Source organism: Erinaceus europaeus, chromosome 11, assembly GCF_950295315.1.
Source record: "Erinaceus europaeus chromosome 11, mEriEur2.1, whole genome shotgun sequence".
Lineage (NCBI taxonomy): Eukaryota > Metazoa > Chordata > Mammalia > Eulipotyphla > Erinaceidae > Erinaceus > Erinaceus europaeus.
In genome coordinates this window covers 65880014-65905051 of record NC_080172.1, presented here as the reverse complement: position 1 = coordinate 65905051, position 25038 = coordinate 65880014, and the positions used below count along the sequence as shown (strand labels likewise).

General features: G+C 46.9%; 2 protein-coding genes across 5 annotated transcripts in view; one reads left to right on the top strand and one right to left on the bottom strand.

The window, feature by feature from the left end:
- Positions 1 to 338: 338 nt before the first annotated feature.
- Positions 339 to 24353, bottom strand: DENND2D (DENN domain containing 2D). Of its 4 annotated transcripts, none has more exons than XM_007526925.3 (12): positions 24187 to 24353; positions 17844 to 18019; positions 16547 to 16659; positions 15802 to 15871; positions 14862 to 14939; positions 11691 to 11831; positions 9124 to 9272; positions 6380 to 6557; positions 2645 to 2686; positions 1988 to 2072; positions 1460 to 1699; positions 339 to 863 (listed from the first exon to the last, which is right to left on the bottom strand). In XM_007526925.3, exons 1-12 carry the CDS (start codon positions 24242 to 24244, stop codon positions 787 to 789), a joined length of 1407 nt encoding a protein of 468 aa, XP_007526987.1. In that variant the 5' UTR covers positions 24245 to 24353; the 3' UTR covers positions 339 to 786. The 4 variants fall into 4 exon arrangements, with proteins under 4 accessions (XP_007526987.1, XP_007526985.2, XP_060057872.1 ...); XM_007526923.3 differs by lacking the exon at positions 24187 to 24353 and adding an exon at positions 18615 to 18918; XM_060201889.1 differs by lacking the exon at positions 24187 to 24353 and adding an exon at positions 18246 to 18520.
- LOC103116964 (acidic mammalian chitinase-like) overlaps positions 23745 to 25038 on the top strand; it is a 62762-nt gene continuing 61468 nt past the window's right edge. Inside the window, exon 1 of the mRNA XM_060201891.1 lies at positions 23745 to 23822. The gene's annotated coding sequence lies outside the window, so the exon portion shown is untranslated. The remainder of the gene's footprint in view (positions 23823 to 25038) is intronic.

The following is a 25038-nucleotide window of genomic DNA, read 5'->3' as shown; positions in this document are numbered from 1 at the left end:
ATACCACAGACCCAGAATTCTGAGCCACTATGATCAGGTCCCTTCTAGACCGGCTTAGTTTCACATCTATTGCATTGTTTATGTTTATTATTGTTATTACTATCATCATCATTATATTTCAGTGAGAGAGAGAAAGATACAGAGAGAAACCAGAGCACTGCTTAGCTCTGGCTTACGTTGGTGCTGGGGATTGAATGTGGGACTATAGCACCTCAGGCATGAACGTCTTATGCAGAACCATTATGCTCTCTCCAGCCCCACCTCATTTTATTGGTTCTCCCTTCACAATGGAAACCAAGTATTTACACAAGCTACAAGATGTTCTGCTTTTATTCTTATCTTCATGTCCGCAGGCCTCTTTTATCAGTGTGGAACAACTGAAACACCTGCTTTCTCTGTTAAGGATTCTGTAATGATTCCTGGGGGAGAGGACAGTTGCAGCAACTTACAACTAAGTCTCTACAAAACCTGTATTATTTTTCCCTGCTCTTGTACCACCAACACACACACACACACATATACACACACGCACGCACGCACGTGCGCAAAGTTTGCAGCTTTTGAGCCCAGCTCTGTGAGTGCAAAAATATTAGAGCCCTCCAAAGGCCTGAGAAAGCTGATTTCAAGGATCACAAACTCAGCTGCCAGTGTGATACAAACAAGATCAGGTTACAGGATGTTGGAGACACTGGATTCTGGAGACTGAGAGCTTCACTGGTCCTACCAGGCAGAGGCCAAAGTCCAAAACTCGCCTGTAGGTCTAGTCAGTTATGTTTAATATTACTCTTATTTCACTGTCTTTTCCTTTGATTTCTTTTGTTTCTTCTGTTCTTCATATTCAACTATTTTCTGTTGGAAATAACCTGTGGGTCAAAATAAAGTGTTAGAGGCGGCTAATCTCACCAAGCTCAGGAGTCTCCCTTACACATGCACATTCCTGCCAGAATTCACATGCCTCGTAGACTTCTGGTGAGTCACACATTCACCTGCACCCCAACCCCAAAATAAAAAGCCTACAATGAGAATGAGGCTTCATCTAGCTGCCTATGAGTAAGGCAACTTATATAAAATGCCAGTCTGGGAGGCATTGTCTTAGCCCTCAGTATTTCTTTACAACACCACAGATAAGATTACAGCTATGTGGTATGTCTGTGTGTGTGTGTGGGGGGGGGTGCGGTATACATGGTAGAGCACACATACTACAGTGCACAAGGATACACGTTCTAATCCAGGGCCCTCATCTCCACAGTAGGAAGTTCACAAACAGTAAAGCAGTGTTGCAAGTGTCTCATCTATCTCCCCTTTCACTCTCAATCTCTCTGTCTCTAACCAAAAACAAACAAAAAAAAAGATTACAGCTATGCTGTCAACCCTAAAAGCACACTTTACTCTCCAACTGACTGCTATTTCTAATTTGGAGGCAGCTGCCCACTACCAACTTAGACTGCTTTCACTGTACCTGCAGGAGGGTTCTTGCTCTTCTCTGCTTCCTGGATGAAAAGAGAGAAGAGTTGTGTCTTCACAAATTTCTTCACAAATCGGCGGTTGGCCTTGGAGTGCAGTGCCTTGTAGAAGGCCCTTTCCTGGAAGTGTCCTTGCCCATTGGCTTCCCTCTTGATATAGGAAGCATAGTGACCCACAGTCTTGACAAAAAACTGCACAAAAGGGCCTGAAACATGCTCATTGATTTGTTCTGAGGCTGGAGGGAACAAATGAAACTATAAGAAACAACCCCCTCTTACCTCCAAATAGCTTTCATTGCAGACTGAAAGGTGGGGGAGGGGCCATAATGATAGACTGAATAAAATGCAATATGATTTCATTGTTGCTTAGGAAGAATGAAATCTCATACTCAGCTCTCACAATCCAGACTTCCTGGACTATCTTATCACTGCTGAGTGAGTTGATATTAGCTCCAGAATAGTTGGGAACTATGTATGTTCAGGTTTTTTAGAGAAACTCAAAATAAGAGAGACCTAGGACTTACGCTGAAATTCACCCTTCTGATGACCAAGAGAGGATAAGATGTCATCCTGAAGCTTGGGTGGTAGGATGTCTTTTTCATCACCAACCTAGGAAAGGACAGAGCCATCAGGGAGAAGTTGTGATGTGTTGATGGAGAGCATGAGGATGGCATGAATGTACAGTCCAACTCTTACCCACCCCCAACAACTGGAAACAGAAAAACAATAGACACTACTATTTCTTGGTCTTCTGTTTGACTCTGAGCTTATCTAAACCCTCTCTTTATCCCTGTGGTAGTTGACTTTTGTACTTCTGTCTAAAGGCAGGAACACTTAACTGCCATATGAAGTCATATGTCTGTCAGCCATAGGCTCTTTGAGAGAGGGAAGGTCTGATTGCATGGATTCTTAACAATTTTGGCTTGGGAAGACCTTCATGCCTGGGGCTCTGAGGTCCTCAGTTTAATCCTCACATCACCATAAAATCAGAGCTTGGCTGTGCTCTGGTCTCAGGGTCTCTCTTGCTCTAGCTCCCCCCCTCCCCTCATTCCTATCACATTAAAATAAATAAAATATTTTAAAAAGAAAAAGGAAAGAACGCACAATTTGCTGAGATAAGTGGGGCAGGAATGAGATGAGTAATTGTGTTGGTGCTATGTTATCTGAACCCAGACACTTACTGACATTAGGAAGGTTCCATCACAAAGATTCACCAACAGGACCTGAAATACACACAGAATGGCTCAGAAGAGCTTTAACATTTCCGTTTCTACCCATGACTCTCCATTTCAGCCCATGCAGCAACAAAATCAATCAGCATCTTCAGTTCTCATTTTCCTTTCAGGCACTTTCCTTTCTCACCACACACCTCCTAGGAGGCCTCAGTTCCTTTCCACAAGTGTAGGGAGGAGGGTAAGGGAGGAAACTAAAGGAGAGAGAAGCACAGTGGGGGAAAATCCTAGCTAGTCACTCCTGTAATAAAACTGATCAATAATTGCTTCTGTGAATGGAACACTTAGTACATAGCATGTGGGACAAAACCTTAGCAAGTTTTATCTAATCCCAACAGTCTCATAGAGGCAGTTGTTATTTCTATTCTGCATGTCAGGAGACAGAGTCAAAGAAGTAAAATGGCCTAAGGTTAAACTAACAGGCATTAAGAGCCAGTTTTCAAGCCTAGATTGTGCTGTCCTCAGGGTTGCATCCCTCTGCCAAAACCTCTCTCTCTTTTTTTTGAGTGATTTAATATTGATTTACAAAATTATAAAACAACAGGTATATAGATGCACACTGTTCCTACCACCTGAGTTGTGTCCCCGTCCCCCTCCAGTAGAAACTGGAATAGTTCCCCCCAGGTCACAGATAAGGGTTGACTACCTCTATCTATCCACCTCTCTACATGTAAACTTTTTTAAGCTCTGGTCCTCATGCATGATAATGTGTGCACTTAATCAGTTAGGCCGCTACCCAGCCCTAAGAGTTCTAACCCTGTTCCACATTTCTAAAAGACAGCCTTCAGGTGGAACTGAGCACAACCCCCTTTATGCTGCGCATGTGCTCACAAATTAGCACAGCCCTATGAAGCCTGTGTCGGTCTTTCAAGTGCATCCTGGGCTCCTCTGTCCAGTTTGTGACCTTGACAGTAGGGTGGATGACCCCCTTCCTGCTCCCTTCTTCCAAATAAAAGAATAGAAAGAGACTGGAAAGTTTGCCAAAAGACAGCAGGCACTGTAATTATCCATCATTGGGGAAGAGAGATTGAACTAGTCCAGGCCTGAAACTACTTGTATACACAGACTCTGATGTACTTACTCAGGGAAGGCTGGTTGCTGTGGGGGGTGGGAGGTAAGAACATATGTGAAGCATTTTTGCTGTGAAGTTCTTCCTATAGATATTCCCAGTATTTGGTTATGTTTATCACATAACCTCTTCCAAGAGTCTTGTTTGTTTGCTTGTTTGTTAGTTTTTATCAGAGCACTGCTCAGCTCTGCCTTATGGTGGTATGGTGGATTGAACCTGGGACTCTTACAGTCTCAGGCATAGATGTCTTCTTGTATAACCATTACATTATTCTCCAACCCTATGTTTCCAGGGGTCTTGATGTGGATCTGATTATCCACCTTCCTTGTCAGCCTGCTCATTTCACAGAGCAGCAACTGAGGTATCAAGTAAGCCAATGCTTCTGAGTAGCAGGAGCTGCAGTTGGGCTGAACTTGGGGTATCCTCCCACCTAATCTGGAGGGTCTGGGTTGGAGGGAGGAGCCACAGCTTCTAAGAAGTTAGAGCTGCAGTGTCAGGAAGTTTCATAACTTCTAGGGCTGGGGCATTTTAGGTCCCATTGCTAAACACAGGGCTGGTCCTCTGTCCCAATTAGTCACAAGGCAAAGGCTTGTTCAAAGGGCATGTATACTCAGCAGTTCTGAGAAGGGCAGGGAAGGCCGGGGAAGCACAGAAGGGAAGCAGTCTGCTGCTTTGCTTGCCAGCAACATTTTGTGCAAGGCTTTAATGGGTTAGTGAAATAGCTCACTTGAATAGTGCACTGTTTTGCCATGTATGAGACCCAAGTTTAGACCATCCACTACCACATTGATGGAAACTTTGGTGCCATGGTCTTTTTCTCTGCCTTTCTACATCTCTGAAAGAAAGAAAAGAGAAGAAAAGGAAAGGGAAGGAAAGGAAAGGAGAGAAGGGAAGAGAAGAGAAAAGTAAAGAAAAAAAAAGAGAGAAAAAAAAGGCTAAACTATGAAGCACCTAGTTGAGTACACCTATTATCATGTGCAAGGGCCAGGATTCAAAGTCCCTGCTTCCCACATGCAGAGGGAGATGCTTCATGAATGATGAAGCAGGTCTGCAGGTATCTATTGTTCTCTCTCCCTCTATCTCCCTTTTCCCTTTCAATTTATCTTTGGCCTATCTAATAAAGAAAAAGAAAACAGGAGAGAGGAGGAAAAATAACCAACAGAAGCAGTGGATTCGTTGTGCAGGTACCAAGCCCCAGTGATAATCCTGGTTTATTTTTTACTAAAACAATAATATAATAATAATAATAATTAAAAATAAAGGAGGAAGGAGAAAAAAAAAGGCTTGTATTCTTTCTGTGCCTGTGTGTCCTACCTTGATGTCTAGTTCTACCACGTTCCATCTTGCCTGCAAGGCCCTGGAAAGGTATTTTTAGTTCTTTGGACTTGGTGTGAAAGGGGCGGCATCCTACCACTAGGGCTGGTTCCATTTCTCTTTAGTTCCTTTCTTCTGACCCAGCCTTTCCCCTTTGTCTACACAGAGTGAATCTGGTTTTCCCATGCACACATACCTACATAGAGCTTTTCTGACTTGAGGTTATAGTCGCATGCTGTCCTTTCAAAGTTCTTCCTGACATCTCAGTGCATGTTTTGAGTCGTTCTTCAACACTAGAGATAGAGTGAAGCTATCTATGCCTGTTTTTCTCACTGAGCTCTCTGCTGTATCAGGGGCCAATTCAAGAAATCACAAACTAACAAAACCAAAGGTTATTTGGACCTATATCCTCATTATCCAACTAAGCTCTGAATTAGAGATAGCTTTTTCTGAAGAAGGAAAAAAGAAAGAAGGGAGTTAGGCAGTAGTGCAGCAAGCGCAAGGACCAGCGTAAGGATCCTAGTTGGAGCCCCCGGCTCCCCACCTGCAGGGGGTTCGCTTCACAGGCAGTAAAGCAGGTCTGCAGGTGTCTCTTTCTCTCCCCCTCTGTCTTCCTCTCCTCTCTGGATTTCTCTATGTCCTATCCAACAACAATGACAACAACAACAACAATGATAAACAAGGGGAAAAAAAGAAAAAAACCTGTCTTTTCATTGGGGAGAAAGGACAATGGTTACACAAAAGAATTTCATGCCTGAGACTCTGAAGCCCTAAGTTCAATCCCTTACACCACCATAAACCAGAACTGAATAGTGCTCTAGTTGGAAATAATAATAATAATAATTTTCAAGATCTAGTTTGCAAACGTGCAAGCAAGCATGTGTTCATTCATTTCCAGGAATCAGAATGGATTCCAGTAGGGTGTGGGTTGTAGAGCCCAGCTGTTTTTATCTATTCAGATGACAGGCAGGACACCACAGAGGTAGCCTAAAATAAATAGTTAGTCTAAAATAGTTGGATACTCTCTGAATAAGCTATGTGGAGAAGCTTCAAGGAGCAGGAAGCAGACACTTAGGGAGCACCCACTATGTCAAACACTAGATTGGAAGCTTTGTGCTTGTTGCCTAGCCATACAGGCCTAGCTACAAACTGGAGGAATAACGTTATATCTTCCAGAGGAAGCTCATATTTGAAGAGGTTAGGTAACTTGTTCCAGATCACATAGCTGCTTGTAGCAGAGCTGGGGTTGGAAGCCAGGGGTCTGCCTACCTGGGAACCGGGCCCTCTTTGCTGCATCATACCTCTTCCATGGGGCTGTCCATCACTTCCTGCAGAAAGCGCATCTGTACTCCAACCATGAAGGGGGTAGGGCAGCAGACAGTGGCCAGAAGGCTCTCAGGGACAACAGGGATATAGGTGTGTGCCCAGTTGAAGGGGTAAAGCAGTGCTGCAGCAGCATGGATACACTGAGACAGGGTACTAAGAACAGGACACAGCATAATGGTTAGGGGGCCTCCATCCCTCCAAGCCTCCAATGGTACCCCCCACCCACACACACACACACACATTCACCAGCAGCTGCAATGAATGTTGTCTGTGTCCATGCAAAAGCTTGTTCAGCAAGTCAGCTATGCAGGTCACAGAGCTTGTAAGGGGAGGGGCCAAAACCAGAAGCAGTTTAGACCTCTCTCCCTGAGGACGGGGCCTTGACTTGATCCTACTCAGCTCACTTTTTTAAGTATATACTTTTTATTTATTTGTTTATTTGATAGAGACAAACTGAGATAGGGAGAAAGAGAGACACCTGAAGCACTGCTTCACCACTCATCAAACTTTCCCCATACAGGTGGGGACCGAGGGCCTTGAACCTAGATACTTGCACACTGTAATGTTTGCACTCAAGTGCACCATCCCCTAGCCCTTCAACTCACTTCTGACTCTAAAGAGAGCAAGGAAGAAATGCTTTCTCCAGGGAGATCACTGACTGAGCCCCTTCTGTTTCCCAGGCTACCAGAGGTAGGTCGATACTAGGAAGCATGCTTTTAAGGAACTCACAGTGTTGGTAAGCAGATGTGGCAGAGTCCTTACCAGGCTAGCTGAGCTAGCTTGGGAATTTCCTAGATTCCAGGAACCTCTGCCCAGCAATTCCTAACTGGGAAGTCCCACAAAGGATGTTCCACTAACCTTTTCCAAGCAAGCACACCCTGAGTAGTTACTGCCCAAGTCACAACTCAGCACTACTTCCTACCAGCTGCCCTCTACACATAATGCCACTCTTGGGTCTAGTCTACGCTCCACCAGCTTCCAGGGCTCTTTATATCTCCATATCAACCCAAAGTTAAGGCCAATCAAAACACAGATGTGGAAGCTTTGTTTCAATTCTTGCTATCAAACCAGCACTTCCTGAGTTAGAAAGAGAGAGCCTCTGAGAGTTTGGCCAAGGTTTAAACTGACTGGAAGTCCCCTCCTTGCCTGAGCAGTGGGCTCTGAAAAGCTCTGGGAAGTGTGGGAAGGAAGTGTGGAGTGGTGGAATATCCCTAGAGAAAGTTACCACCTGAGAGGTAAGTCCTGCCAGCTTTTGTCCGTGTCCAGGTCAACTGACACCTGAGTGAGTCCCCTTTACTTCCTAAACACAGACCTGAGGGGACAGGCCTGGAGCTCAATTCCACTCCCAACAGGAATTTCCCAACAAGGCTGAGAGCACAAGAGCTATTTCCAAATCAAAATATGCCACTCCTCTCAAGGACTAGGCTGCAATGGGTTCCTTTTGGCTATACTACTGGGCTTTTATAGAATTTGCAACCTACAGAATATTCCCTGCCCAAGCTTCCTTTCTCCTAAAGCCCATGACACTCTCTTGACCCAAGGGCTTAACATTTGAGTCCCCATCACCTTTTTCTTCATCTTTTTCTTCTTCCCTAAAATGCAGAACCAGGCATGTCAACCCGCTTTCTCCCTGTTTGGACATGAACTGATCAGCATCCTATTGCTTTAATTATTTTTTCCTTCCTCATTCTGTCACATTGTCTCCTGTTGGCTTTTTTAGACCTGGAACTCCTAAGAGATAGAGACCAAGAATGGTAGTGTCCTGCTTTGAGTATATGCAGGAATACACTCAACTGTGGATTTATTATTTTAAAAAACAGCATTTATGAAAATATGTCTGTCAGGGACCAATGTAAACTATAATTTCATATCACCCATAACACATCTTTAAAAGGCAGGTGTAACATATTCTCTCTATTTTATAGTTAGGGAAAGCACTACTTCATAAAGTTAAGAAAATAACCCAATAGGGACCAGGCAGCGGTGCACCTAGTTGAACATATACATTACAGTGTTCAAGTTCCCAGCAATGCTGTTAAGTGTCTCTCTATCCTTTCAATTTCTCTCTGTCCAATCAAAATCATACAATCAAATAAGCCTTAAAGAAAATGTATAAAAAAATATTACAAAAGGGACCCCATAACTAAAGGGGAATGAATAAGATTTGAACTTCATTCTACTGATTTCAACACAATTCTCCCATCCACTACAAAATTCTGCATCTCTGTAATGTCACTATGTCCTGTTTTATCTTCCCGATGCTTGGCATCTAGCAAACAGTAGATACCCAATGAGTGCTTGTTAAATGAATGATCATATAGATAGATGAGACATGTTTGCCTTGAGGGATGATGGAGTTGACCTCATACTTCTGTCGGATGATGGAGTTGACCTCATACTTCTGTCTTCCTGCCCTCCACCCTCCCTTGCGTCCGCATCCACCTTGCCTGGCCTCCACTTGGGCAGTTACTGGAATGCTTCATTGTACCCTCAGAGCTAAATGTGGGACCTCCTTTCAGACTTAAGCAGCAACCAAATTTGGAGGCAGAATCAGGCGAATTGCAACAACCATTTCTGTAGACCTTGTGCAGGTCAAGAATGGGAGGCAGGAAGTTGAGTACAGGGTCCCACAGCCTGATGTCCCTTGAGAGCCCTCCAGTCTGTTCCTGTGAGCCCAGGGATATCCACCAACTCCCGAGAACCATTAGAGAGGACCCACCTGAGGTCTTCTGCCAGAAAGATGATTCTTCTCTCCAGCACAGCAGAGGCAAAGATCTGAAGGATCTGCTCAAAACGCAGACATTTCAACAAGGAACTAAAATCCACATGTTCTAGGTGGGAGTCCAGAGGTCTAGTGAGTGAGATGAACTGCAGGGAAGCCAGAGAGAGGGTGTCACCATACTGAACAACTATGCTGACCCCAGAGTGCCCAGCTTCCACTCCATTTTCCCCAAAGAGCAAATCTGATCCTACCTACTAAAAGCCCATCCTTGATTTCCCTCTGTCTGGAGGAAAACGCTGATGGAAGCCCTGCTCCCCTCCCCTCAGGATGCTCCACCACATCAGCTCCTTTGCTCTCCTGGCAGGCTCTCTGTTATCTGAAGTTCTTCACAGGCCCATCCATGGGTTACTCTCCTATCTTCTCCTCTCCCTCCTCATGGCCTCAGAGACTTCCTTTAGCTACTTCCCGTGTTTCTTTAGCACTTTCTCCTGGATTATACTGTTTTTTCCCCTATTATCACATAACATGACATTTGATTATATATTTATCTGTGCTTAGTTATTTAATGCCTCATTCCTTCACTAGATTTTTAGCTTCATGAGGTCAGGGACCACATTTGTTTTATTTGCCACTATATCTAGAAAATGGTAGCACCTGATTCACACACAAGAAGCATTCCATATAGATTTTTTAATGATATTTACTTTATTTTATATATTTTTGATTTTTTATTGGATAGCGACAGAGGGAAATTGAGAGGGAAGGGAAAGAGACAGAGACTCCTGTAGCACTGCTTCATTGCTGTGAAGCTTCCTCCTTAAATAAGGTGGGAACTGAGGGACTTGAGCCTAGGTCCATACTTATTTTTTGACTAAGTTCTGGGCAGGGAAGATGGCAGAATGGTTATGAAAAAAGGCTTTCATGGCTGAGGCTCTGAGATTCCAAATGTAATCCCCACTGTACCACTATAAGCCAGAGCTGAGCACAGATGAGCAGTGCTCTGGTCTCTATCTTTTGCTCTATATCACTCTCTTATGAAAATAAAATAACACAAACTAACAAAAAGGGGGGATGGGCTATAGCTCCCGGATTGGGCGTACAAAGAGCAAGGACCGATGCAAAGATCCCGGTTGGAGCCCCAGGCTCCCTATCTGCAGGGAAGTCACTTACAAGTAATGAAGCAGGTCTGCAGGTGTCTATCTTTCCCTCTATATCTTCCCCTCCTCTCTCAATTTCTCTCTGTCCTATTTAAAAAAATTAAAAAATAAAATAAATGGTTGTAGGAACCATGGATTCATAGTGCAAGCACCGAGCCCCAGTGATAAACCTGGAAGCAAAAAAAGACAAAAAGAAAAAAAAAAGTCCCTCATATTGTTTTTATTTGGGGAAGCTAAGGTTCAGAGGGAAACAGAGATTATCCAAACTCCCAGAGGTCAGGTACAGGATTCTTAAAATATGTTCTGCCAGGGGTCTGGCAGTGGTGTACTGGGTTAAACACACATAATATGAGCACAAGGACCCCTGCAAGGATCCCAGTTCCAGCCACTGGCTCCCCACCTGTAGGCGGGATGTTTCACAAGTGGTGAAGCAGTGCTGTTGGTGGCTCTTTTTCTCTCTCCTCCCTACTTCCCCCTTCCTTCTCAATTTCTCTCTATCTCTATCCAATAATAAAATAAATAAAAATATTTATAAAAAATAATAATGTTCTGTCTGTTGCCTCAGTCTACTAAGTACCCCAAAAAACAATAGCATCCTTGTATGGCTTGGGTGGGAACTCACAGAGGTGGGGGTGGCAAACAGGAAGAGGGAGGCGGTGGGGGTGATGGGTGCTAACAGATAGAGGCCATGGTGAGAGATACGGGACAGAAGAGGATCTTTGTGGGGGTTAGGGGCAAATGCTGGCTTGGTTGTTGTGGGTAAAGTTCCATTAAGCACCAGAAACCCCAGCTTACATAATTTGAAATTACTATGAATCAGAATCTTAGGGTCATATGCGTGTGTGGTTTTTGTTTTGTTTTGTTTTGTCACCAATAATTCACCACTATGGGTTGACTTCAGGAAGAGAGAAAGAGAGACTGCCACACTACAGTGACCTCCAGTGTGGTGAGGGGTGGACTCCGACCTAAGAAGTGCACATGGCACACCAGCCAGGTTAGCTATCTTGCAGGCCAGGTGTCTTCTTATTTGTGTTGTCACTAGGCTTGGCTGTCCTCGCTAGCTTTTTCCAGTGGGAGAGGAAGGAAAGACCACAGCACTGAAGCTTCCTTAGGTGCCACAGTATTCCCATGTGGTATACAAAGGGCTGAAACCCAGGTCACACGGAAAAGCAGGTTCCCTGCTAGGTGAGCTATCTCATGTGCCCTGAGGCTTGTGCTGTGAATAGTGACTTGAAATGTGAGCTCCAGGTTGGGAGGATCAGAACCTGCAGGATTGGGGTTCAGCTCTGCCAAAAATTCAAGTCAAGTCCCAAGCCCTGCCTAGCTCAGGAAGACTTCAGTCATGAAAGTGCCACAGAAGTCCACCTGCTCCAGCCAAGGAGGGCTTCTCCCCTTTTGTTGACCCACCTCTGTGCCTGAGTCAGGGATGAAACTCTTGAGGGTGACGGTCTTTCCTGGAGCAGGGAAAGCTGCCTCTCGGAGGCCCTGCATGAATGGGTAGATGACAGCCATGGAAATCTGGTGCCGCTTCTCTACTTCATCCAGGATCTGTGACAGAGAGGGCCCACAGGAGGTGTGATTCAGGAAGACTCTACCAGGTTTGATGCAGAGACCCCCTCCCCACCCCCGACCTGAGGCTTCCACACAGGTGGGCCAGTCCCCTCTCCCATATCACTTCACCATGTAGCTCTCTTTCCTCCCTGCCAGAGATGGGCCTCCTGCTAAATGATCTGCTGTTGATCTCTTGCTACAGGTCTTTTTTTTTTTTCCTTAACTTCTTCTCCTTCCCCTTCTCCCAGTCCATGCTCTTCACTTTTCCTGCTGTCAACATGGAACTGCTCCAGGAAGTCATCATAGACTACAGCTGACCTTTGAATAATGGGTGGGTTGGGGCACTGAGCCGCTGTGTAGTCAAAATCCCTTATATAGTACTGTGGAAGTTGGAGCAGTGACTAGAGCATTGACACATAATCTTGAGGTGCCAAACTCAGTACATGTGCCAGAGTGATGCCCTGGTTCTCTCTCCCTTTCTTTCTCTGTGTAAATTAATATATATATCATTTTTGTTTTTTCTTTCTTTCCCCACAAAGCCACCAAAGGTTATCACTGGGGCTCCATGCCTGCACGATGAATCCACTGATCCTGGTGGGCAATCTTCCTTTTCTGTCTTCCATCCTTTTTTTCCTCCCCCCTTACTCTCACCCCTTTCTTTCTTTCCTTTATTCTGTTTTTATCTTTTTCTTAGATAGAACAGACATAAATTGAGAGGGGGAAGATAGAGAGGTAGAGAAACAGAGACACTTACATCCCTGCTTCACCACTTGTCAAGCTTCCCCCTGCAGGTGGGGACCAAGGGCTTGAATCCTGGTACTTGAGCACGGTAAGATGTGCTCAACCAGGTGTGACTCAACTGAGCCCCTGAATAAATAGTTTTTTTTCAAAGAGGCCTACGTTTAACTTTAAAATTTTTTTAAAATTATCTTTATTTATTTATTGGATATAGACAACCAGAAATCGAGAGGGAAGGGGGAGGTAGAGAGAGACAGAGAAACACCTGCAGCCCTGCTTCACCACTTGTGAAGCTTTCCTTCTGCAGATGGGGACCAGGGACTTGAACCTAGGTCCTGTGCACTATAACGTGTGTTCAACCAGGTGCGGCACCACCCAGCCCCACGTTTAACTTTTGACTCCTCTAAAACCTAACTACTGACAGCTTGCTGTCATCATGATTAACATAGCAGGCAGGAGAGACAGCACACCAGGCAAGGCATTTGCCTTGCTATATGCCTAGTTCAGGTTCAAAGCTGGGCACACTGAGGGAGTGCCACAGCACTAGGGGATTTTCCAGTGCTGTCATGTCTCTCTCCCTCTCTCTATCTGAATGAAAAAGCAATTGGAAAGTGATAAACTCACACATGCAGGAGATCCCATCTCTGCACTACCCCTCTCCCCCCCTCCAAAAAAACCTGACTATTATTTTGTATGCTTTAGGTATTGCATACTATATACTTATAATCTAGTATGCTAGAGAAAAGAAAATGGTATCAAGCAAATCATATGGAAGAGAAAATCCATGTAAGGGGCCAGGCGGTGGCACACCTGGTTAAGTGCTCAAATTACAGTGTGCAAGGACCCAGGTTCAAGCCCCTGGTCCCTACCTGTATGGGGACAGCTTCACAGGTGGTGAAGCAGGGCTGCAGGTGTCTCTCTGTCTCTCTTCCTATCTATCCTCCCCTCTCAATTACTCTGTCTCTATATGATAATAAATAAAAATATTTTTTAAAAAATAAGATACATGTACAACACTGTACTGTATTTATCAATGACATAAATTTATAGGGTCTATTTATTTTTAAAAAATCTGTGCATAACTAGATTCATACAACTCAAATCTGTTATTCAATGGTGAACTGTAAATTCTTTATCCGTGATAATGTTAAATTATTTCCCTTCTTTCCTTTTATCTCTTTTCTTCCTCCTCTTCCTCCACTTCCTCCTCCTTTTAATTTTATTTTAAATAGACACAGAGGCTGAGAAATAGGGTGAAACAGACCACAGCACTAAAACTTCCTTCAGTGTGGTAGGGCTGTACTCAAACCAGGGTTGTGCACATGGCAAAGCAGTGCATTATCTAAGTGAGCTATTCTGCTCACCTGATATTATGTTCTTTTTTAAGAATATTTATTTATTTATTCCCTTTTGTTGCCCTTGTTGTTATTTTATTATTGTAGTCATTATTGCTATTGTTATTGATGTTGTCCTTGTTGGATAGGACAGAGAGAAATGGAGAGAGGAGGGGAAGACAGAGAGGGGGAGAGAAAGATAGACACTTGCAGACCTGCTTCACCACCTGTGAAGCAACTCCCCTGCAGGTGGGGAGCCAGGGGCTCAAACCGGGATCCTTATGCTGGTCCTTGCACTTTGCGCCAGCTGTGCTTAACCTACTGCACTACTGCCCAACTCCCTGATACTATGTTCTTTAGGACTGGGTGGGGTAGACGTCTAGAGGGTAGGCTCCTTAGGTGCCCTCCAACTTCCTATGGATACCCCTCCAAGGAGCCTGCTAGGGACAGACTGCACTGAAACTAATCAGAGGGAGCCAGAGGGGGACCCCCCCCCCATCACTATATAGTCAATGCCCTCATCCTGCATAGTGTTTGGCCTTCTCACATATCACTTCATTCCAGCCTCACACCAACTTGTGAGAGGAAGGGGAGGGGTCATAATGTGTACCTGACATGAGGAAACTGAACCTTGGAACATAAGTCTCCTGAAATTCCTGGGTTCCTAATCCAGGGGGTTGTCCCACTTCTGCCACAAGGTGGGAGCAGTGGGTCTCTCTGCAAGGGAGCCAGTTCCCAAGGTTCAATTCTCACTTTTTCCTAAAGTCAAGTTGAGTCCAAGTCGTTCTCTGTCTCAGTTTCCTCAAGTGTGTCTTAACTGACCTTGACCAAGATGGGGATCTGTAAGGGAGCAGCGCCACTTGGGGCTTGGGGAGCACAGACAGGGTAGATCATCAGGTGTACCTGTATGCCAGACAGGCCAAACAGGCCCCAAGGAATCCCACTCCACCCTTACCTTGGAGAACAAGCCGAAGCAGCCGATGCAGCTGATGATACAGTACACCCTGGGAAGGCGAGGGTCACTGCCGGCAGGCTGGGGAGGGACAGAGAAGCTGCTTCAGGGCTGCAGCCTCCCCAGAACTTCACCCAATGAGGAAGCCTGAGGCTGGTGGTTGGGACTGATGGGTATATGGTGAGTGGTGGGCCAAATGGAGAAAGGCCTCACTGTACAGGGAGCCTGCTTATGGGACAGGAAGTAGGAGACTAGAACAGCTCTTAAAATAGCTCAAATAAGATGGCTAGGATGGGGCTAGGTGAGCTCACCCACAAATATCTCCTTTGTTGGTACCAGTACCACCTAAGGAATTATCCTATCACCCACAGCTGACCTCAGCTGCTCAAACCCCAGACTGTGTTCTGGGAGGTCCCAGAGGCTGATGCAGCAAGGCTTCCATGGCAAAAGCAGAGAGAGGATTGGTTGCAGCCTCCTACATAGGGCAGCTGTTAAAAACTGGGGAGAGTTGGGGGCCAGGCAGCAGCATACCTGGTTGAGCGCACACATTACAATGTATAAGAAACTAGGTTCAAGTCCCCAGTTCCTACCTACAGGGGGGAAGCTTCATGAGTGCTGAAGTAGTGCTGCAGTTGCCTCTCTTTCTCTGCCCCTATCTCACCCTTCCCTCTCAACTTCTCTGTCTCTATTCAAAATAAATAAATGAATAAATAAAACATTAAAAAAAACCTGGGAAGAGCAAAGACTAGAAAATGGCCAGCAAAGGCCCCCAAATGGGAGAGGGGGTGTGAGGGCACTAACATGGCAGCAGATGCTGGGTTGTGCTCTTTCTACAACCACCACTGCCAGAGAGCCTTGGCTTTTGCAGCTGAGGCTTGAGTATTCCCAGCTGTGGTGCTGAGTGGGTAGCTGAGAGGAGGGGGCAGTTCTGAGCTGCACAGACCAAGAGGCGCCTGCAGTATCCAATCTTCCTGCTTCCATCCACATTGGTCAGAACGAAGGAGAAGGTCTCCCTAAGGAAGAGTAGACAAGACCAGGTTTGCATTTACTCATAGCATCAAAAGCAGGACAGACAGCATCAGAGGGGTGCTGGCAAGGACCGTACAACAAAGGGGAGCTTCAAGTTAATCACAAGATCAGCTGTAATATCAAGGACTTGTTAAGTGCTTATGGAGTCAAGTCTAAATGCATCCTCCCCTTTAATTCAATAAACCACCCTTTGAGGTGAAGACAGTGATTCTCCCCACTTTAAAGATGAAGGAATTGAGAATCTGAGAGGGAGTTTCTGATCCAAAGACATTCAATTTCTAAGTAGTAAAGCCACAGTCTTAACTTGGATAGTCAAATGGATTTGAGCCCCTGTGGGAAGGGACTTTGCTTCTTGAAAGTCAATAGCATTTTGCTAAGTGCAGCTTCTCCCAGAGTCAGAGTCAAAACATGATGACTCTCCTGCAAGAGTTGAGGGAATCTCACCCTTCCCTGGATGGAGGGGACTAGTGAGCTGAGAGCCAGAGGGACCCCAGTATGAGATTTGTAAGTGAACCAATCCAAGTTCCTCTGCATCAAAAGAGGAGGCAGGAAGGAGTTGGCATATACACCAAGGACAGGGGGTCACAGGAGGCATATGGCTGATATCTGTCCCTTCTCTACCCATCCTAGATTCCCCTGCCCCAGGGATGAGCAGTTACCTGGGATACTCAGTGAGTGGTACCCACTCATTTCCATCTGGGAAGCAAAACAAGGGGATGGCTCCCAGCAGCCGCTCCTCCTCCTCCTGCTGGCCCCGAAGCAGGTTCTCTCGCTGTGATTGGAAAAGAGATAAGTGGAGCTAGGGGTAGGAGGAGAGGGCATGGCTGCTGGTAGATTTCTTTTGAGGTTCTAATAGTCAGTGAATGAGCTTTCCCACTGATAGGGGCATTCATATCATGCCCTGCCTGTCCCTCGGCACAGGGCTCCATGCAGGAGCTGGTCTGCAATGGCCCAGAGGTTGAAACAATTCCTCCAGGGCCAAGGACATGAACTTGAGATGGACTTGATTATTCTGTGGACCTACATGGTTTTAAGAAGGGAAGCAGGGGGGAGTCGGGCTGTAGCGCAGCGGGTTAAGCGCAGGTGGCGCAAAGCACAAGGACCGGCATAAGGATCCCGGTTCGAACCCCGGCTCCCCACCTGCAGGGGAGTCGCTTCACAGGTGGTGAAGCAGGTCTGCAGGTGTCTATCTTCTCTCCTCCTCTCTGTCTTCCCCTCCTCTCTCCATTTCTCTCTGTCCTATCCAACAATGACGATAACAACAATAATAACTACAACAATAAAACAACAAGGGCAACAAAAGGGAATAAATAAATAAAATAAAATAAATAAAAAAAATTTTTAAAAGAAGGGAAGCAGGACCACCCTGCATATAGAAAGGCCCTCAGGTGGTCTAGTTTTCTGGGGAGGACCAAGTCAGAGGGAGAAACCACACTAGAGAAGTGAAGCTACCAGCTCAGAGGCTGAAGCTGCAAGGTTAAGAACAAGGATGCCAACCCCCTCCCTGTCACCCCTGCTGCAGTAGACAGGAAAGAACCTGATGCCTGGGCTGTGGCCACATGCTGAGCCTGCCAGTCCCCTCACCCCTCCCCTCTGCCCCCAGCTATGAGCCTACCAGTTCTCCCTCTCCCAACCCAGGGTGGAATCTGTGAGAACTCAAGAGGTTTCACAGGGGCAGCAGGACTAGCCTAGTTTCTCTGGTCAGTTGTTCACAAAGAAGCCAGACCTAGATTCCCTGAGTGATAACAGCGAGCAAGGTAGGACTAGGAAGAAAATAAAAGCAGGAAGCTTATTGCAGCCCTAGACTTAAGCCCTGGTAGGGCAGGCAGAGGAAGAGAGCATCTACACACACACACACACACACACACACACACACACACACACACACACACACTCTTCTCAAACACTCCCTATCTTTGGTCTCCCCTTGCACCCCCCTCCTCCTCCCATACTTACCTTGGGAAACTGGTAGGTGATTGTGGGCTCATAATCCTTCCCTGAACGCTTTTTTTTGAGGGAAACCACAAGAAGGTACTCAAAGAAATGCTGTCCTCCAGTGAAATTGGGGAGACTATATTCTGGGGTCCTTTCAAGTTCCTTGACAGCAGCGCCCACGTTGTCTTGGGGTGGTCCTGGAACCAAGACACAGACCCATTCAGTACTTGATTGGTTCAAGGCTTCTGGTGGTGTCTATGAGATGAAAGCAGCATCCAAGCCCCCCAAGCTGCTACACAGAGGCCCCTGGAGTAGGTCCAGAGCCTCAGGTCACTGAACAGGAGCAGAGCCAGCTGGGCAGTTTCTGTGTCTTCCCTGGGAGACTTGAAACCACGAGGAGTCAAGAGAAAAGAAACCACTGACTTGGAAGCCACAGAGACGTACTGGGAGGCCATCTGGGAAGCCCCATGTCTCAGGGTACTGCTGAGCCTCAGTCCCTGCCACAGTGTTCTCAGAGTAAACTTCATTCACTAAATCAAATCAGATTCAAGGGATATGTATGTGGCCCTGACCACACCAGCCCCCACAGAGAGCATGACCAGCCCTGCGAACCAACGCAGGAAATCTGGTCAGTCACATGAGGGACCCTAGAGGGAGGTCAAGATACAAAAGGAAGAAGAGGAAGAAGCATTTCAAGGAAGAAACAATTCCATTGAAGAGGGTCACCCTGGGAGAGAAAAAAAAAAAGAAAAGAAAAGAAAAGAAAAAGGAAGTAGGTAGTCAAGTTCAGACCTGCTCGGAGCTGGGGAGGCCGTCGCTTGTGGAAGAGCCTGAGCATCCCGCCTACCCTTAGTCCTTCCATCTTCGCTGGCCTGCGGGCCATGGCGTGCCTCCCTTTCCTCCAGTGTAGATTCACTACAGAAAGCCTGAGACTGAACGGGATGCTGGTTCAGTTTCCAACCACAATGCCAGCAAGCCACGCCACGTGCCACCTTTCAAACCAAGGAGAGCAGTTTCCATCCTGTGAACCCACTGGTTGAGCAAAAAGGATGTGACAGGACCCAGGAAGGCAGTAGACCGCCTGCACTAACAGAGGCGGCATCCTGGCACTGCAGCTCAGACCTCAGCTCCTCCCAAGAGCCCCAGGGTGTGGTGAGAATAAAGGTCGCGAGCAAACACCTCCGAAGGCAGAGCTGCTTCTGGGCTCCAGACTGGCTCAGAGGCTGCAAGCTGTGCCCTGGGTTGATTTACACCCTTGGGACACTGAAGAATGCCTGGTAACATTAGTTGTGGAGTCAGAGACGTGGATCTCAGTCCTACAACATCAGCCTGACCTGTTTTTTTTCTCAGGCCTGACCTGTTTTTTTCTCAAAGTTTTCTGCAGCCATTAAGAACCCCTACAAGGTCATCTGCTACATTCTGGAACTTCCAGGATTCTACAAGCAAAAGGAAAGAACCAAATACTCCTTGCAGCCAGGATGACACTGCCCTCACCCCAGTTTAAGGTAAAAAGAACTGGCTTATTATCTAAATGGAGAAATTATTCCAGCAAAAAAGGAAATACTGGGGTCTCAAAGCCTCCTCTCCAAGCAGTAGAAAGCAAAGTCTGTGCCTAAACTGGAGGTATCCCTGACATTTCCAGACTATCTGTTGTGGTGCCCTTCTCATCTCCTGACATATTCTGAGCTAACACAGACTGGGGATCCAGAAAAGAGTCCCTCTTCCCAAATAGGAAGCACTAACTCGTAGGAAGCACTAACTCGGGACGTTTTCCCTGGCCGAGACAAGGAGATTGATGGTGTCAGCAGACATAGGGTCACTCGGTGACTGTGGAAAGAAACCATGTACTCTCCACCCTACCCCCACTTCACTCACTCTCTTCCCAGATGGAACAGGTCAACCATTCTGCTCAAGTGAAAAGCAGAGCAGCTGGCTCCTGGGGCTCCAAGGGATCTAGAAGTTGTGTTTGGAGTCTCAGATTCTCACACAAGACTTGAATGGATAAATGCATAGCATGAGCAAGGACTTGTGCCAGGAAGCTGTCTCTAAGGTGAGCTGGGAGACAGACAACAGAGTTTGGTGTCATTGTCCGCCATTCATGCAAAGAATCAGCAGAAAAAAGAAAAAAAAAAAAAAGCAGGTTCTGGAATAGGGGCAGTGATCTCACTCTGAAAAAGCTACTGACCTGGCTTTTGTTGGACTAGTAAAAGTTTAACTGACACAGGCATGACCCTGGGGAGAACCCCAATCACTGTAAATAAGGATGTTGTGAATGCTGTGGTGGTGGTGGTGAGGACAGTGACCCGGAACACATAAAGCTGTCACCACACCTTTCTTGCAATCTGCACAGACTTGCTGTAATGCAGTCCTCACCACCTGTCTGAGGAACAAGTATTTGCCTGACACAGGTGGGGAAACTGAGGCACAAAATAAATCAGGGAGTAATTCGGATGAACAGAATCTGTGAGTGGACATCATGCATGTTCCATGCCACTTCTGCCTTCTGGAGATGTACACACCAAAGAACCCACAAACGCTGTGTATGTGTTGTGGGAAGGGGAGGAGGGAAGGGGAGGCCCTCCCACTTATAGAGGTGTTCAAGAACCAAAACCTTTTCATTGAACCTCAGGAAATCAGTCTTCTCCCTAGATCCTTTGGGCTGCATTTCCAGTCCATTTTTCTCCAGCTTTTTATCAGGAGGAGCAAAACCAAACAAACATAAACCAGCAAAAGTTATAAACTAAGGAATCGGGCGGTAGCACAGCTGGTTAAGCACAGGTGGCACAAAGCACAAGGACCGGAGTAAGGATCCCGGTTCAAGCCCCTGGCTCCCCACCTGTGGGGGAGTTACTTCACAAGCGGTGAAGCAGGTCTGCAGGTGTCTTTCTCTCCCCCTCTGTCTTCCCCTCCTCACTCCATTTCTCTCTGTCTTATCCAATAACAATGACATCAATAACTACAACAATAAAACAACAAGGGCAACAAAAGGGAATAAATAAGTATTTTTAAAAAGTTATAAGCTAAAAAAGTAAAGTGACTTAATTTTTAGATTGAGAGTTGAGAAATCCAGAAAAGACTCTTCTCCCCACCTCCTTCAAAGGTGGTTATCAACAGAAAAGAACACTAATACCCATCATATATACTCAGGTATTTCAGATACTTCAATGAAGCCCCAATGCTTGGCAGAGAAATTATGATCTTGTTTTTATTTGAGGAGGGAGCCACCCTTTCCATGGAAGTCAGGAGTCTGGTTACACTTGTTTCTCCACAAGGAAGTCCCTCCTACAGCCACCTGAACAAAGTCCTAGAACAGTCTAGAATATAGGTGAGAAGATTTTTACAGAACTTTGATCTGGAAAACCAGCCCTTCCTCATCCCAGGACCATTACTGCTACCATTCCTTCTCTCTCTCTAACACACACACACACACACACACACACACACACACACACTTCTACACTGCTACCACATAACTGCCAAAGTGCAAAAAGAGAAAAAGGAAGAAGGGGGACAATCCACAGGGTGGAGTGAGGCATGGAAGAGGAAGGAAGGTCCAGGTTCCAGAACTGGCTGCTCATCTTCATTCCACAATGTCCAGACACTCCTCTAGGCTCTTGCAAAGGTGAGGCTAAGGAGTAGGTGTGAGCATGAATGGGAACAGCTCCCAATGAGTGACAGGAAGCAGAGGAGCCTGAGTACACATTTGAGAGTAGAAGGAAACCAAGAGAAACAGAACAGGGCTCTCCAGAGAAGAGAGTACATCAGCTACTACATAGTACTCAACATCTGCAGGTGAAACAAGAAAATACTGGAAACCTGGCTGTAGGGTGATCAGCAATGGCTGGGGCAGACCACTAATCTCTCCCTGAAGTCTCTCCAGTTCTGAAGCTTGGAGTAAGAGTGATTTCCCTCCTGGACTTGCCAATGTTAGGACGGACTATCTGGGAATGGCTTCCAATTAGCTCTGAAGGTAAGACATCTGGGCAAAGTATCTAAACGTTATGGCCCTTAGATCACTGAGTGATTGGCCTGACTAATGGCGAAAAGCAATAAATACGTACTGAGTGGACAAAGAGTGAACTCCTAACAGCCTTCCTTCCAAAGTCCAACATCTCTGTTAAGCAAAGAAACTAGCAGCTGGGGCCCTAGTTGGGGAGTCCTGAAATTCCCAAACAGACATGATGGGCCTAGACTTCGAATAAATCCCTCTCTCCATTGTTACTGGTCATCTCTATCAGGAACAACATAATAGACCTCTTTGTAGGTCCCCATAAGACCTTGCCCTCAACGTGGATCAACAACGGCAGAGAATGTTCCATCCTCCGAAGGAAGGCTGGACAAAATACTCTACCTTCTACCTGAGGAAGATGGGTCCTAAAATTTGGGCAGCTTGGAAAATTCCTACTCATGACCACAGAATGTGAGCTCAGATCCACAGGGATGCAGAGGTCACATAGGCTCCTAAGCTGAATATGGGGCCCAGATCACATCAAATTGATGGGGTTTATAGTCAACAATATTTATACACCTTTCCCATATTTGGGAGCTACTCTCTTCCCTGATCCAGCTTTCTAGTCCTTTTCCCATCAATGACATCATCTCCCCAGACAATAACTTGGATCCACCTTCATATCAGATGTCAGGCTCAAAAAAAAAAAAAAAACAAACAAACTAGTATAGTCACAGGCCCTTTGGAATATAACTAAAATAGGCCTATTAACTATCTACAAAATGGAGACACACACACACACACACCCCCCCCCCGCCCCAAACCTTCATCTGCACTATTCCAGCCTTTAGGTCCATGATTAGTCAACAATTTGTGCTTAACCTGCAGCACTACCACCCAACTCCCAATTAGTCAACAATTTGTTTGGCTTTATATGTTGACTCTTTTCAGCCACCAGGTTCCAGGTGCTAAGATAATGCCAACCAGACTTCCCTGGACAGGTGACCCCACCACTGTGTCCTGGAGCCCCACTTCCCCAGAGCCCTGCCCCACTAGAGAAAGAGAAAGACAGGCTGGGAGTATGGATCGACCTGTCAATGCCCATGTTCAGCAGGGAAGCAATTACAGAAGCCAGACCTTCCACCTTCTGCATCCCATAATGACCCTGGGTCCATACACCCAGAGGGATAAAAAATAGGAAAGCTATCAGGGGAGAGGATGGGATACGGAGTCCTGGTGGTGGGAATTGTGTGCTGTACCCCTCTTATCCTATGCTTTTGCCAGTGTTTCCTTTTTTTTTTGAAATTCTTTTTTTTTATTTATTTAAAAAAGGAGACATTAACAAAACCATAGAATGAGAGGGGTACAATTCCGCATAATTCCCATAACCCGATCTCCACATCCTACCCCCTCCCCTGATAGCCTTCCCATTCTCTATCTCTCTTTTATAAATAAAATTTTAAAAAAGAAGGAGGAGGAGGAGGAGAAGGAGAAGAAGAAGAAAAAAAGAAAGTAGGGGCCAGGTGGTGGCGCACCTAGTTACAGTATGCAATGACCCAGGTTCAAGCCCCCAGTCCCCACTTGCTGGGGGAAAACTTTGCAAGTGGTGAAGTTATGTTGCAGATGTCTCTCTGTCTCTCTCCCTATTACCCCTTTCCCTGTAGATCTCTGGCTGTCTCTATCCACTAAAACAAACAAAAAATAACGGTGGGGGTAGATAGCATAATGGTTATGCAAAGAGATTCTCATGCCTGAGGTTCCAGAGTCCCAGGTTCTGTCCCCACACCACCATAAGGCAGAGCTGATGAGTGTTCTGGGGGGGGGGGGGGGGGGAAGAACAAGAACAAGAAAAAAGAAAGAAAAGGAAAGAAAGAAAAAGAAAAAAAGAGAGAAACTAATTACTGACTACCAATGTGATCATTGCTCTTCACTGATAGGGGGTCTGGGATAGGAGTGGTTTGTCTATTTAACACCCTTCCAGGAAGCAGTTAGCCTGCCTTTCGCTAACTGTGTCTCCTGCCCTTGGAGCAGGAGACACAGTCCCTGGGGAGGTCAGTTTTTGTGACAGGTCCCTGACTTTGTAGGGCGGTGTGTGTGTGTGTGGGGGGGGGGGCTCGTTCGTGGGGACAGGAGCTCCGGGTAGCAGAGAGGTCCTGCAGCGAGGTGTAGCGGGGTCCCCTGAGGGGGCGCTTCAATGCCCTGAAATTGCACCACAAGTTTTCTGGAGGGAAGGACACACGACCCCGGGGTCCCACCACGGTTTCCGCTGACCCGCCGCCTCCCCCTCACCCGAGCCAGTCCGACCACTCCTCTCAACTCCGCGCTGCCGCCCAGCCGACCGGGTGCCACCTCTACCTGCGCTCTGGCTCACCTGGCCGCCCGCGCCCGCCCCGCGCCCGCCCGTCCCGCACTGACCCCCGCGGCCGCGCTTCAGTCTCAGGCTGGATCGCAGGCGGCGGCCCAGCCCGTCCATGGCCCCTCGAGCGCCCACGGCTCCGGGTCCGCGCCGGCACCGCCCCCCGCGACCTCCGCGCCCCAACAGTTTCACTTTCCCGCGGGCGGGGCGGGCCCGCGCACCTTCCGGACTCCGGCCCAACCCCCCGCGCACCTGGGCGGGCCCGCGCCTTCGGGGGCCCCCGGCAGGGCAGTGTGGGTGACAGGGCCGACGTGCGTCCGGCAGGGGGCGGCGCCATCGCGCCCCCACCCTCTGTGGGGCGTCCTGTGGACCTGGCTTCCCCAAACCGCAAGGGCTGACCCACGCGGGGCCGCGCGATTCGCCCCCTACCTGGGCTGGGTGCCTGGGAGCGCATCCCGGGCCCTCCTGGGTGGCTATGCGCTGGACCCAGACAGGGAGAGCGGTTCAAGAATGCTCACACCTTTCCCAACACGCCACCTCTGTCAGCAGTGGCCTCCGGCCATGTATGTCCTGTCGCCCCAGAAGACATGTCTCACATTTATATTTGTATTGGTTTGCAGTACAGTTGTAGACACATGGGTACAATTTCTCATCTCTCCATGATAGGCATCTGCAAAACATTCTCACCCCCAACTTAGTTCCTTTTCCATCATCATGCATCAGGACCAACCCTCCCCCCCCCCCCCCCCCCCGCCTCTCCTTGACCTCCTTTCTCAGAGCCATTTGCTTTGTTGCAATACTCTAAACCCACCAGATTATCTCACTCATAGGATTTAAGGAGGAAGGACAGAAAGGGAAAACAAAGTAAAACCTAGGACTGGGTTTGGGGCTGGTGTTGAGTTCTTGTCCCT